Source organism: Muscardinus avellanarius, assembly GCF_963383645.1.
Source record: "Muscardinus avellanarius genome assembly, chromosome: 1".
Classification (NCBI taxonomy): domain Eukaryota; kingdom Metazoa; phylum Chordata; class Mammalia; order Rodentia; family Gliridae; genus Muscardinus; species Muscardinus avellanarius.
The window spans coordinates 207,048,144-207,063,533 of NC_137786.1; the positions used below are offsets into that span (position 1 = coordinate 207,048,144).

At 38.2% G+C, this 15,390-nt stretch overlaps 1 protein-coding gene across 3 annotated transcripts in view; it reads left to right on the forward strand.

The window, feature by feature from the left end:
* Positions 1–10,784: 10,784 nt before the first annotated feature.
* HIPK3 (homeodomain interacting protein kinase 3) overlaps positions 10,785–15,390 on the forward strand; it is a gene marked incomplete at both ends in the record, with an annotated part of 70,644 nt that continues 66,038 nt past the window's right edge. For all 3 annotated transcript variants that reach the window (XM_080696323.1, XM_080696322.1, XM_080696324.1), the window contains one exon: positions 10,785–11,881. In XM_080696323.1, coding sequence (XP_080552449.1) covers positions 10,785–11,881 — 1,097 coding nt within the window. The remainder of the gene's footprint in view (positions 11,882–15,390) is intronic.

Genomic DNA, 15,390 nt, shown 5'->3' on the forward strand with positions numbered 1-15,390 from the left:
TTTGTGGCATCCTCCTACATCCTTTGGAGATTATAGCTTGTCCTAGGAGTTATGTAAAACTTGCCTTGAAAATGCAAAGGCCCTGGGCTACCTCTATTCTGGGAACTCTTCAGGGTTTCTTCTCTGCCTGAGTCTCTGGGCAACACCCAAGCTCTGACTACATTTTATATTTTAAAATTAATCCCAAAGCATATGAAGTCAATATTGAAATTAGTACCAAAGACCGGTTCTGAAATTAGTAGCAAAGAAGGTTCCCAATATGGGCAACACTTCACTTGCAAGGCTTTGCCACTGAGCCATATACCAGCCCCCTAATGTATTTATGATTTCAGAATATTTAATAGAAGAACCCTGTTACAGATGAGGTGTATGTGTTTACAGAAATATTCCATTAGCTGCTAAATTGTATTTTTTAGTAAAGTATTTCTATCTCTGCTCTCTCGCCTTTCAGAGGCCCTGACATTGTGTATAATAACAAAAGGAATCTTACATTTCACTATGGCAGTGGTCAGTCCTATAACTGTGAATGTCAGTACTGGCTACATTGCGGCTCTGATAATGTAAAAGGATGGGAACAATTTTGATAGGGTTCAGATAGAGTCTAAGTTTATTAGAGGAATAAAAGAATAAGGCCTGTTTTCATCCATTTGGTCTGCTCTAGCAAGTTTCCTTAGACTGGGTAATTTATAAAGGGTGCATCTTTATTGCTCATGGTTCTGGGTGCTGGGAAGTCCCAGGTTGAAGGCATCAGCAAGTTCAGTTTCTTGTGAGGGCTTGCCCTCTGCTTAATAGTGGCTCCTCTTTGCTACTGATCCCATGTGGCAGAGGGGGTGAAAAATCTACTTTAGGGCTCCCTGCTTCTTCTCCCTTTTCCCTCTCCCTCTCCGTCTCCCTCTCTTGTTCTTGGGATTGATCCCAGAGGCATTCTACCACCAAGCCGGTTTCATTTCACTAAGTGGCAGGGGGCCTCGCTAGGTTGCTGAGGTTGGCTGTGAACCTGCAGGCCTCCTGTCTCAGCCTCCCAGGTACTTCTCAGGTCTCTTCTGTAAGGGCACATGACCCATTCATGAGGAACCCATATGATCTGACCCCTTTCCATAGGCCCCACTTCTCAATACCAGCATCTTGGGGGATGGGTTTCAACATATAAATTTTCAGAGGACACATTCAGAACATGGAAGGGTAAATTTCCTGAGATTAATAAGCCTGAGGAATGGAAGCTTAGTGGTTTTCTAACAGGAGTCTTTGCTGTCCTCTGAGTAATATTTTATAAGGCAGCCCCAGGTTGTGAAGGGATAGTATTTCAAAACTTCATTACCTAGTCAATTGATAAGAGCAAATGACAGTCATGAATAACATAGACGTAGAGGGTAACGTGGGATATATTGCAATGAAAAATAATAGGAAATAGTATTTTGCCAAAACATTGTTTTGGACTTGATGGGTTTTGGTGACTCCTGGGTATACACACTGCAAAATTAATAAAGACCAGGCCATAGGATAGTCTTATCAGGTTATTTATCTGATGGAGGGTAGAAGGGAAAGACTTAATACCTGGATGTGGCAGGGACTTCCAGTGTTCAAGTTAATTAGTAATTTATAATTCTTCCCTTGTAATCTATTATAACTGTCTCCATTACAACTACCTCCACCTTTTTCTGATGTGCTGTATTTAATGTAGTATTCCTATCTATATTTATTTTCTAAAGTCCTCTCTGAGATTGGATCTATAGAGCAGTGACTAAGAACTGGTTGGTAATAATGACTTTTTCCTTGGACCTCACTTTTCCAGTTAACACCCTAATTCAACGTGGTATTTGTTGTCTTAGAGGGGCACGCATTAATCTTGCTCCCTGGGACCTTATTCTGTTTGGGTTTTTGTACAGATCAGGTCACTGGTTCTTAAATGCTAGTGTGAATTTAAATGGCCATGGGAGTTTATATACTTACAAATATCTGGAACTCACCACAGACTTATTGAGTCAGAATCTTTCTGAGTGGAGTTTTCATTGTATATTAAGGAAAAATGTAAGCATATTCAAATGCAGACAGAATAGTATTATGGACACCTATGTACCCATTGTCAAACTTTCTTAATATTTTGTGGTTAATTTCATATCTCTATTTACTCTCTCCAGTTCTATATTATTTTGAAACAAATCCCAGATTATTAATATCTTCAATTATTTAATGTATATATCTAAGTAGATTCCCAGATTATATAAAAATTGCTTTAACAATTTTAACATATACCTGCTAAAAATTAAAGGTGGGGGCTGAGAATGTAGTTTGCAAGGCCTTGGTTTCAAACCCTAGGGCTTAAAAAAAAGATTGAAGGTGGTCCAAAAGGATGTACTGCCTGGTATGGTGGCACATACCTATAATCCGAGTACCTAGGATGCTGAGACAGGAGGATCACAGGTTGAAGGACAGCTTCACCAAGTAGTAAAACTCATCTATCTAGGGAGACCATGTTTCAAAATGAAAGTAAAATAGGTCTTAACGTGCAGCACAGAGATAGAATGCTCCTGGTTCAATTCCCAGTAATTAACACATACACGCACACACAGATGTACTGTGAAAAGCAAATCTTTTTATTGCTTCAGTATGCTTGCTATTTTTCTTTAAAGTAAAGAAGCTTACATTTTCTTTATGTAGCTACAGATGTTCAGTATTTATGAAAAAAAATATGTATGTAACACCCCCCCCCCCTTATTTTTTTCCAGTATTGGAGATGGAACCCAGGGGCATGCTACCTCTGAGTTACACCCCCAGTCCTATTTTATTTATTTGTTTGTGGTACTGGGGATGGAACCCAGTTGCATCCTACATCTGAGCTACACCCCTAGCCCTATTTTTTATTCTTTATTTTGAAACCGGGTCTCACTGAGTTGCAAAGGGCCTTACTAAGTTGCTGAGGCTGTCCACGAACCTGGATCCTCCTGTCTCAGCCTCCCATATGCTGGGATTACAAGCATGTGCCACCATGCCTGGCTTATAACATCCCTTTTGATTAAACATCTGGTAACATCTATTATAAAGTACACATTTGTCTGAATCTTGGTTCTTTCATATAAAATTAAGTTTTGCTTTTTTTCTTTCTTTAAGTGGATTTTCTGGGCGTGGTGGCACATGCTTGTAATCCTAGCATTTGGGTGGCGGAGACTGGAGGATCAAGGTTCACGGACAGCCTCAGCTAATTAGGCTCTTTGCTACTCAGTGAGACACTGTTTCAAAATTAAAAAGACTAAAAGCTAGGACTGGGCATGTAGCTTAGGGGTAGAATGCCCCTGGGTTCTAGCCCCAGTACCACAAAAAAAGAAAAAAAAAGTGGATTAGACTGGGCTCTGTGGGTTAGTTACTCTGACAGGCATTGTGGGGTGTCTTTTCTTTCCTCTGTGGTATCTAGAGAGACCCAAAAGACTGGGATGACTCCATGGTGGGGGACAGAACCAGCTGGAGGCTCCTTACACTTTTCCACTGGCTTGAAGGACACAAAGACTGGAGGAGTTGCTCCTGAGTACCTATGTGTGGTCTCTTCTTGTAGCCTAGGCTTCCTGACAGCATGGTGGTCTCAGGGTGGTCAGCCTTGTCAGGGCTGCAAGCATAAACATAAGGTCAAGGTGTTGTTTTGTGGTGTGGCCTTGGAAAGCACACATTATAACCTCTAGTGGAGTCTGTCAGTCAAAGCACAAGCCCAGTCAAAGTCATGGGGAGGTACAGCTGATAGAGTGACAAAGAATTTGTGGCCAATTTTTTAAACTGTCAGAGAAAGGAGCCTGGAAATAATCCTACATTTCATTTGATAAATGAGGAAACATTCCCAGAAAGCATTTAGAACTTTGCCAGAGCACACACAACAGGAGAGAATGATGGGAAAGAGGGTTTTAGCATCCAGCTCAGGACATTCTAGGAACTGAATCTTGGTCAGAGAAGCAGGTCCTGTCAGTTAGCTGGTGCCACAATGACACATGTAACAAACTGCTCCAAAGTGCCATGGTTTGCAGAAGCTATTCTTGCTACTCATGTGTATGGGCTGTGATCCAGCTCATGAAGGCTGGACTCTAGGCTCTGGGACCACTGAGACAACTGTGAGTACAGGGACACCAGAGTTTTCTGAGAGACAGAGGCAGAGATTGGAGTGTTGCTGCTACAAGCCAACAGGTGCCAAAATTGCCATCAGCCATTAGCAGTGTGATCCCATATGGTGAACCAGAAGACCAGTTGCAGGATTCTCCTGGTCACATAAGGAATGTCAGAATTCCTGCCTTCTGATAGAGCCTCCTACATGAGACCTCTGGGATCTGAATTAGGTGTAGTGAGCCAGTGATGCCATCAGAGGCCTTGCTTGGCACTTTCCATCCTTCAGCTCTGCCATGCCTCCTGTGCTTGACTGTGTTCTGGTTTGTACAAGGGATTGAACCCAGGGGAATTCTACCTCTGAGCTATACCACCAGCCTTTATTAGTCTTTATTTTGAAATGTGGAGGGCCTTACTACCTGATACTGGCTGCTAACCTCTTATCTTCCTGTCTCAGCCTCCTAAGTATTGAGATTAGAAGCATATGTGCTACCATGCCCAACCCAAGATGGCTTTTGACTTCTGCATTCAAAGAAGAAACGAATTGCTTTTATACTTTTTTTTTTTTTTTTTTTTTTTTTTTTTTTTTTACGGGTTTGGGAATGGAACCCAGGGGCATTTGACCTCCGAGCTACACCCTCTGTTCTATTTTTTTATTCTTTAAGGGTCTCACGAAGTTACAGAGGGCCTCACTAAGTAGCTGAGGCTGTCCAGTCTCAGCCTCCCGAATGCTGGGATTATAAGCATGCGCCATCACGCCCGGCTGCTTTTATACTTTAAAAACATTAGTTTATCCCTATATCAAGATCATTTTTTAACCATTATCTTGGTGAATATTTTGTTTTTTTTTATGGTATTGCAACATCTTATTTACTAAAGCAACACTTTACACAGTGGGACAGTAAATATTCTTGTACTATACATGATTTACAATATTCTTGTACTACAAAAGATTTGCCTGAATTTCTAGGTCAGAAAATATGCTCATTTGCAGTTTTGCTAAAATATTGCCAATGTGCTCTTCCCTGTTTCTTGTGTCTCTATTTTTTTTTGTGTGTGGTACTGGGGATTGAACCTATCCGGCATTCTACCTCTGAGCTATACCCTCAGTCCTTTTTGTTTTTGGTTTAGAAACAGTCTCAATAGGTTGACCTTGAACCAAACTCCTGTTTTAGCCTCAAGTACTGGGATTATGGGTGTGTGCCATGATGCCTGGCTCTTTGCCTCTCCTATTAATATTCAGGCTTCCTTTAAATCCAAAAGTTAATTTATTTACTTATGGAGCAAAGAGTAAACCTAGGGTCTTACACTACTACTTACTGAACTATACTCTTAGCCTCATAAATATGTAGTTTTATAATAGCTGTTCTTAATTTTTCTTTTTTGTAGTGCTGGGGATTGAACCTAGGCCTCATGGATGCTAGATAAATGCTTTACCACTGAGCTACATCCCCCAGCCCAGTGAGTTTCATTATCTATCTCTTTTCTGAGTCTGGGTATGGGTTTTGTAAGTGGTTGGAGAATTAGGAGAATTGTATCAATGTTAAATTATTGAAGTTAAGATTATGGCCCCACTAAAGTGCATTAGTGTATAAATTGTATTTAGAAAGAGTTTTTGGTGTGGGTTTGCATCTCTAAAAGTGATCCATTAACAGGGCCATGATGGCTCATGCTTTTAATCACAGTATTTAGGAGGCTGAGACTTGAGGATCTCTGTTCATAGACAGCCTCAGCAACTTAGTGAGACCTTTTGTAACTCAGTGAGACCCTGTTTCAAAATAAAGGATAAAAAATAGGTTTGGGGGTGTAGCTTGGAGGTAGAATGCCTCTGGGTTCCATCCCCAGTACCACACACACACACACACACACACACACACACACACACACACACTCTAAATTTAAAAAAATAGGTCTGGGGTGTAGCTTGGAGGTAGAATGTCCCTGGGTTCCACCCCCAATTTCAAAGAAACAAACAAAAAAAGTGATATATTAGTGAGACTTTGTTTCAAAATAAAGAATAAAAAACAGGGCTGAGGATGTAGCTCTAAGGTAGGAAGCCAGGGTTCCATTCCCAGTACCCCCCCCCCCACACACACAAAGTGATACATTAGTGGAGTCTTAAAATTGTTGAATAAATATACAGAATAGATACCAATGACATTTTGAGAAAATAGATGAAATAGTTTGTAAATCCAGAATTTCAATTTATAATTTTCTCTTGATACAAACCTTAATTTATCTAATAAGGTTTTGTAGCTGATTATTTATTATTATTATTATTATTATTATTATTATTATTATTAATTATTATTATTATTTTGCGGTAATGGGGATGGAACCCTGGGGCATTCTACCTCCAAGCTACACCCCAGCTCTATTTTTTATTCTTTATTTTGAAACAGGGTCTTACTGAGTTGCAAAGGCCCTCACTAAGTAGTAAATGAGGCTGTCCACAAACCATGATCCTTCTGTCTCAGCCTCCCACATGGTGGGATTGTAAGTGTAGGCCACCAAGCCCGGCTCAGTAGTTGATTTTTTAAAATTCCTTCGAGGCCAGGTCAGTTTAGATGTATGACAGATAATGCATAAGGAGCTTTTAGAAGTTTGTGATATTTGTGATATTTATGTTGTAGTGCATATTTTTCTTTTACCACACCTTAACTTGTTACATGTGACTATGGGCCAATTACCTAGTTCCTCTGGTCTTTAATTTTCTTAATAGTAAGTTAGGAAAATATTATTATGATCACATAAAATATTATAAAGTATTTATTAAACCAATGCATAGTAAATGCTGTGTAGGTGGTAGCTCTTTTTTGTTTTTTTAATATATTACATATTATGATAGGAATATGTTGCTTTTGAGTTACATAATTAATGTTTATGTTTTATTAAAATAGTGGGGCCAGCCAGGCATGGTGTTGCACACCTGTAATGCCAGTACTTGGAGGCTGAGACAAGAGGGTTGCAGGTTTGAAGCTAGCCTCAACAATTTAGTGAGACTCATAAACTTAGTGAGATCCTGCTTCAAAAGAAAAAACTAAGCTCAAGAATGGGGGACATTCTTGGAGGTAGAATGTCCCCCAGTACCAAAAAAAAGTGTGTGTGTGTGTGTGTGTGTGTGTATGTATACATACACAGTTAAAAACTTTTTAAATTGTGGAGAATGGATGTATTTTGAAATGAATCTAACCATCCAAAATTTATTGAACTGTATTTCCTGTATACTTTATGTCTAGTGTGAAATGTGTATATCCTGACAATTACCATGTAATGAGTGCAAAGGAGAAGAATGTGGGGATTCTATGGGAGCTCTGAGTGCCCAGCTCTGCCTACAGTGTGAGTGATGAGTGTGTCTGAGGACTGACTTTAACAAGAAGGTATTGTATTACTTTGATCTGACTTGAAAAGAGTTGGTTAAAGTGTTCAAGGGTAGATTTGTAGAAGGACATAAATAGAGCATGTTTAGTTCCTGTAGCTGGCTTATATGCTTAGTTTTTATTATTGGTTATTTGCATAAGGAATTTGCTATTAGGGAAATTGTAAGATCCTCTTGTACAAGTAGAAACCATGGAGTATTATTAAAAGTGGTGCTTCTATCAAATGTTTTGATGTTTACATATCTTTGCATATACCCAGTAGTTGGATGGTAGATTCATTACCTATATAATTAATACTTTTTGTTGTTTTAAAACTATGGTACTGAGGATTTATTGCTGAGTATATGTGTTTTGAGTTCATGTACATAGGTCAACAGTTGCTGGATCGATTTCATATTATATAAATTCTGAGTTGGTAAAATAAAGTCATAGGGAAGAAAATAAGGTGTGCCAGTAAGTGTTTTTCATATATGTGTTAAATTGGAATCAGATATTATTTACAAAATCATTATGCCCTTAATGGTTGTGTAGTATGTTTGGTATTTTACCCTCATTAACCTCAAATCCTTTTGGGATGCAGGGGTAATATAAGTAAGATTTCATTTAGTCTTTGGAACTTTCAAGTTATTTTAAATAACCTATATTTCAAATATAAGTGAACTCAGGACAGTTATTTGGAGGAAGCCTAAGGAAATGTTCATGTAATAAAATTTGGAGGAAGTTTAAAGAAATATCTCTGTAATAGAACATAAATTGAGAAGAGAGGCAATGTGAAGGTACCTGTGTAGAAAGTCATTGTTTTCTTGTAGTATAATACCCAGGAATCAAAGGATCATATATTTAGCGTGTAGTATAGAATGTAGATCAGCTGTCCCTGAAATGGGCATCCTTTTGAAGTTAAGATCCTTGCCAGTGTATTTTTCTTAAGAGTTTTTTCTTCTAGATATAAAGTTTGAGCTGTAGGGTTAAGGAATATGACTATAAAGTATTTTTATGTAGTGTATTCTGTCCTTGTCATTGGTTCATAAATTTTAATGTGTTGGCAGAGTGCATTACTTTTGCCACATATACAGTTTAGGGATCTATACTTTTTCTTTGTGGGGGATGGTTGGCACAGTTTCCAGGGCATATCTTGGTCATTGAGTTGGTTCAGTAAATATTTCTTGATATTTAGATACACTCGATTTTTTTCAGGCCTTTATGTAATACCTAAAATAACTGAAGTACTAATTAACTAACATGAAGATATTAAAGATATTTATCTTCCCCAAAGGGAAAATATTAATGGAATTTAATATAATATTTTTAAAACAAATTATGATTTGAGAGCTGGGTGTGGTGGTGCATGCTTGTAATCCTAGCATTTGAGAGGCTGCGACAGGAGGATCGCTGTTCTTGTACAGCCTCAGCTACTTAGTGAGGCCCTTTGCAACTCAGTGAGACCCTGTTTCCAAATAAAGAATAAAATATAGCCGGGCATGGTAGATCACGCAGGAGGATTTAGCAGGTTCGAAGCCAGCCGCGCTGGCTTAAGAGACCCTGTTTCCAAAATAAAAAGTCTAAAAATAGGTCTGGGAGTGTAGCCTGGAGGTAGGGTTTCCAGGAACCCCAGTACCAAAAAAATAAAAAAATAAAAAATAGGTCTGGGGGTGTAGCTCGGAGGAAGAATATCCCTGGGTTTCATTTCCAGTACCACTGAAACAAAAACCAAAAAAACCAAACAAAAAATTACGGATTTGACACTAAAATATTTTCTTCCTGAAATTTAAATTAAAAAAAATTTTTTTATTGGTGCATTATATTCATACATCATATTGGGGTAAAAAATTTGTGTACATACATGTACACATCACCAATTTAACCTCTCCCCAATTCCCACCCCATTCCCTCCCCATCCCTCCTTCCCTTGCTTGGCTTAGTGGTTGACTTTGATATGTTTAAGTACATTGTATGTTTTAGAGAATTTACTTCTCCCCTCCCATCCCCTCATTTAGGTTGTCTTGTTTGATCCTCTATAGGATTTCCTTTTTCATCTAGAGTTCCTCCTATGACCCATTTCTCCTTAGCTTTCACATATTAGGGAAAGCATCTGATTTCTTATTTTTTGTGACTGACTAATCTCACTTAGCATAATGTCCTCCAGTTCCATCCATTTCCCTGAAAATGATGTAATTGGGTTTTTTTTTAATGGCTGAGAAAAATTCCATTGTGTACATATCCCACAGTTTTGTAATCCATTCATCTGTTGATGGACATCTTGGCTGGTTCCATAGTTTGGCTATGGTGAATTGTGCAGCTATGAACATAGATACACATGCATTAGTTTGGTAGTTTGGTTTCCTTTCTTTTGGGTAGATACCCAGAAGTGGTATTGCTGGATCAAATGGTAGATTTGTTCCCATTCTTCTGAGGATTCTCCATACTGATTTCCAAAGTGGTTGCAGTAATTTCCAATCCCACCAACAATGTTTTAGAGTTCCCACTTCTCCACATCCTCGCCAGCATCTGTTGTTGTTTGTGTTTTGAATGATTGCCATTCTAGTTGGAGTTAGGTGAAATCTCAGGGTAGTTTTAAATTGCATCTCTCTGATTGCCAATGATGTTGAGCATTTCTTCATGCATTTATTGGCCATTTGAATTTCTTCTTTCTTGAAGTGTGTATTTAGTTCGCTTGCCCATTTTGTTATTTTTAGTGTTGAATTTCTTGAGTTCTCTGTATATTCTAGATATTAGTCCTCTATCGGAGGTATAGGTGGCAAATATCTTCTTCCATTCTGTTGGCTCTCGATTGAGGTTCTTGACAGTTTCCTTTGCTGAACAGAAGCTCTTTAGTTTCATGCAATCCCACATATTGATTCGCCTTTTAATTTGTTGTGCCTTTGGGGTCTTGTTGAGAAAGTGTTTATCTGTGCCTATGTGTTGTAGTGTCAGACCTATGCCCTCTTCAAGGAGCTTCAAGGTCTCTGGTTTGATTTCCAAGTCTTTGATCTATCTTGAATTGACTCTTGTGCAGGGTGAGAGAGTGGGATTAATTTCCAATTTTCTGCATATGGTTAACCAGTTTTTTCAACACCATTTGTTGAACAGGCTATCTTTTTTTCCAGTGTATGTTTTTGGCCCCTTTGTCAAAAAATCAATTGTTTGAAAGTGTGTGGGCTTGTTTCTGGGTCTTCTATTCTGCTTCATTGGTCTATGTATCTGTTTTTGTGCCAGTACCATGGTGTTTTTATTACAGTGGCTTTGTAGTATAGTTTAAAGTCAGGTGAAATTTAAAATTTGAAAAAAAGTTGTTATTGTTAATTTTTTTTTTCTTCTTTTGTAGGTATGGCCTCACAAGTCTTGGTCTACCCACCATATGTTTATCAAACTCAGTCAAGTGCCTTTTGTAGTGTGAAGAAACTCAAAGTAGAGCCAAGCAGTTGTGTTTTCCAGGAAAGAAACTATCCACGGACCTATGTGAATGGTAGAAACTTTGGAAATTCTCATCCTTCAACAAAGGGTAGTGCTTTTCAGACAAAGTTGCCATTTTCTAGACCTCGAGGACAGAACCTTTCTTTGCAGACAAGTGCTGTTGTTTTGAAAAACACTGCAGGTGCTACCAAGGTTATAGCAGCTCAAGACCAGCCAGCACGAGTGGAGGCACCTGAGATTGGGGCGTGGCGAAGCAGGCTACATTTCCTAGAAGGCCCCCAGCGATGTGGGTTGAAGCGCAAGAGTGAGGAGTTGGATAATCATAGCAGCGCAATGCAGATTGTCGATGAATTGTCCATACTTCCTGCAATGTTGCAAACCAACATGGGAAATCCTGTGACAGTTGTGACAACTACCACAGGTTCAAAACAGAATTGTACCACTGGAGAAGGTGACTACCAGTTAGTACAGCATGAAGTCTTGTGCTCCATGAAAAATACATATGAAGTCCTTGATTTTCTTGGTCGGGGCACTTTTGGCCAGGTAGTTAAGTGCTGGAAAAGAGGGACAAATGAAATTGTAGCAATCAAAATTTTGAAGAATCACCCTTCTTATGCACGTCAAGGTCAAATAGAAGTGAGCATATTAGCAAGGCTCAGCACTGAGAATGCTGATGAATATAACTTTGTTCGAGCTTACGAATGCTTTCAGCACCGTAACCACACTTGTTTAGTTTTCGAGATGCTGGAACAAAACTTGTATGACTTTCTGAAACAAAATAAATTTAGTCCTCTACCACTAAAAGTGATTCGGCCCATTCTCCAACAAGTGGCCACTGCACTGAAAAAGTTGAAAAGTCTTGGTTTAATTCATGCTGACCTCAAACCAGAGAATATTATGTTGGTGGATCCTGTTCGGCAGCCATACAAGGTTAAAGTAATAGACTTTGGGTCGGCCAGTCATGTATCAAAGACTGTTTGTTCAACATATCTACAATCTCGGTACTACAGGTAGGTAATAACGACTTTTTGGCTAAATTAAATAATTTTCTTGGTGTGTATTTGATGAGAGACCGCTTCAGTTAAATAAGGAAATCAAGATCATCTTAGGTTTGAGATTTTAGAATGGTTTGAAAAATTGAGGCATAAAATCTTCCCAAGAAAGAAATCTCCACTAGTTCCATGCTTAAAACATCTGGCTATTTTAATTGTTAATTGAAAACATGAAATGATATGTGATCAATGATAAGCAAACAGAACACATTAAGTGTTTATAATAATTTTGGGGTATATCTTTGGGCATTTGGCACTTGGGAGAAATAGTGTATTTAAAGACAGGTAACCAAATGCTTAGAAAAACTGTAAGAATCCAAAAGTTGTTCTGATTGATGATTTTAAGATTCAAATGCATTTTCATGACTGCCATGAATGTGTTTTTCTACATATATGCTGTAAGTAATGATATCTTCGTGTTGATGCTGGTTGTGAATGTTATTAAAGGGTTATAATATCATGAATAATGTAACACTAGCCTGAAGTACAATAGTCTAAAGGGCTAAGTAATGATTACCAAGACTCAGAATACCAGACATTCCTTTGTGAGTATGAAAATGTTTTTGAACTCATAGTTTCATAATTTTGAGAATACATTATTTTGTTTCAGCCAAATGAATGGTCTTGGTGTACTCTAGAACCCCACTGTCTCTAGCACAAAACGGGGCAAATATAGGAGTAACATGGGCAGCAGTATATGTCATTCATATGTTACTAATGAGATGAACACACAAAGCTTACTATTAGAAATTGTTAGAACATGAGGGCTGCAAATTTTGGCCCATAAAAAGGGTAGCTAGTTTCTGCTTTTGCACTACTTCCAATTAGCCTTCTTGGAAGTATATGCATAGTACCCAAGACAAAATAATAGGGAAATTGATTAACCATTACAAAAATCAACTAAATACATAGATAGAAATCTATTTATAAAAAAGAATCCTATGTTTGTGTCACTTAGTGATAATTGAATTATTAAAAAATGTAGGAATTAGCAATATAGCCTGATTTATCCTTTGGATATATATGGTTTTTAGAATAAGAGTGCTAGATACCATTCTTAAAACTATTAGAGTTGGATGTGGTGGTGTTCACCTGTAATCCCAGTACTTGGGAGGTTGAGGCAGGAGGATCCAGGTTTGAGGACAGCCTCAGCAAGTAATGAGATTTTCATCAACCTAGTGAGACCCTGTTTCAAAATAAAGATAAAATAGGGCTGGGAGTGTAACTTGGAGGTAGAATACCCCTGGGTTCAAATACCAGTACTACAAACAAAATAAAACAAAACACAATACAATAAAACAACCTTTTAGATAGTTTAAAAAGTAATTTGCAGCCTGTGTGGTGGGATATGTCTATAATCCTAGTACTTGGGTGGCTGAGACAGTAGGGTCCAGGCTACCCTCATCAGTTTAGGGAATTCCTGCTTCAGAATAAAAAGTAAAAAGGGCTGGGGCTATAGCTTACAAATAGGACGCCCCTGGGTAATCTACAGTATCATAAAAAAGTTAATTGCAAGCCAGGCGTGATGGGCACGCTTGTAATCCCAGTGCTTGGGAGGCTGAGACAGGAGGATCGCACAGATTTAAAGCCAGCCTCAGCTAGTGAGGCTCTCAGCAACTTAGTGAGACCCTGTTTCCAAATAAAGTATAAAATCGGTTTGGGAGTATAGGCTGGAGGTGGAAAACCCCCTGTGTTCCACCTCCAGTACCACACACACACACACACACACACACACACACACACACACACAAATGTTAATTGCAGCAGCTTAGCAGATCTTATTTAATTTCACACAATTATATTTATCTGGTCCTCAGTGCTCCTGACAGTTTGTTTTCAATTTAATGATGTATAAGATCAACTTACTGGGGATTGAACCCAGGGCACTCTACCTACCACTGAGCTATATCTCCCCAGCCATTTTTATGTTGATACAGGTCTTGCTAAGTTGCCCAGGTGGGCCCCAACTTCCAGTCCTCTTGCCTTAGCCTCCCGAGTTGCTAGGATTTACAGGTGTGCATCACTGTGCCTGCCAACTTATAGTTAATTTTTTTTCTGGAAAAATTATTCAAATTGTATTTAATAGTGTGTGAAGAATGGTGTTTTCTTTTTTCTGTTCTCTTCCCTTTGTACACTATGAATTGTGTCTTAAGAGCTTTGGTAGTCAACGAGCATATTATGTAAACTCCCAGCTCCAGCTGCTTGGGCCCTATATTTAGTTCACTTCTTAGTAAATGACTTCACTTTATTTGGGTCCTGCCTTATCCTTCACATCTGATTTAGTGCCTCCTTTTCTTTATCTCAAATCTTTGGATGAGAGTAAAAAAACCTTATTTATTTTTTATACTTGAGAATGTCTATTGGTTAAATGTTTCAAGAGAGTAAAGGAAACCCTTTAAAAAGCAATCTAAAATGGTAAATATTTTATAATACTGGTTTTTAGCATTAGGCCTTTGCACACATATTTGCTTCTGTTGGGAAGAAAACAAATCTATGAATAGTTGCTAAGTACAGTGAATAGTTTCTAATTTGTGTTTATGTACATAAGATTTCAGGTAAATCATTTACCTGACTTTTAGAAGCTATATAGTAGCTAGGCTAAATTATAGGTTCTGTGTTAAGAGTAAAAACAAAGTTGTATTTGTAAACAGAATAGTGCTGGCATTTTGGTTAATGTTTGGATGTTCTCTGGATAAAACGTTGAAAATAGACTTTATGGCAATTAGATCCAAGAGTTAGTAAATATTAAGGTAGACTGAGAATGTAGTGTAGTCCTTAGTTAGGTGCTGTTTTAATATCTAGGGTAATTTTGCATGAAAATGGCAAATAGCTATTACTTTCAGTATTTGTTTGCACTATGCGCTTGCATTTCTGTCATAGTTTATGACTAGGTTACTTATAAATCTGACTAGAAATCTGATTAGATAATAAGCGAAAGTGTCTTTATACTTGATTTTTACCCTTTATTAAAAAGACATTGTATTTTTAAATGGAAACAGGAAGTAATGTGCCAAATTATTTTCAAGCTAAGCACAGTAGGGAAGACACATGCCTCAATTTCCAAGGTACGCAGTTTGTTTTTATAATAACACAGGTTCATGTGTTATTCTATTTTTTGAACTGTGCAACACAGATGTAGTAGGGATATCTTAAAATAGACAGGGAACAGTGTCCAGGAATTGCCGACTGCTATAGATGGTGAGGCTGTCTGGCTCTCGCAGTGATAGAAGGCAGAAGTACATGCCAAGGGCATTGATTTGCTCAAGGTCAGCACGTTCTAAATTCAGCTGCTTGAGTATGGTTTCTGTCAAGAACACATTGGCTCTTGAATGCATAAAAGGTTTTAGCAGCAGAAGGTGCTGTATTGAGGTGTGGCAACATTCAGGTCATGAATTTTTTTTTAAATATAGAAATTTAGCCTGTGGTTCTGAATCATTTCAGAGGACAGAGACAGGAAAGTGGTCTGT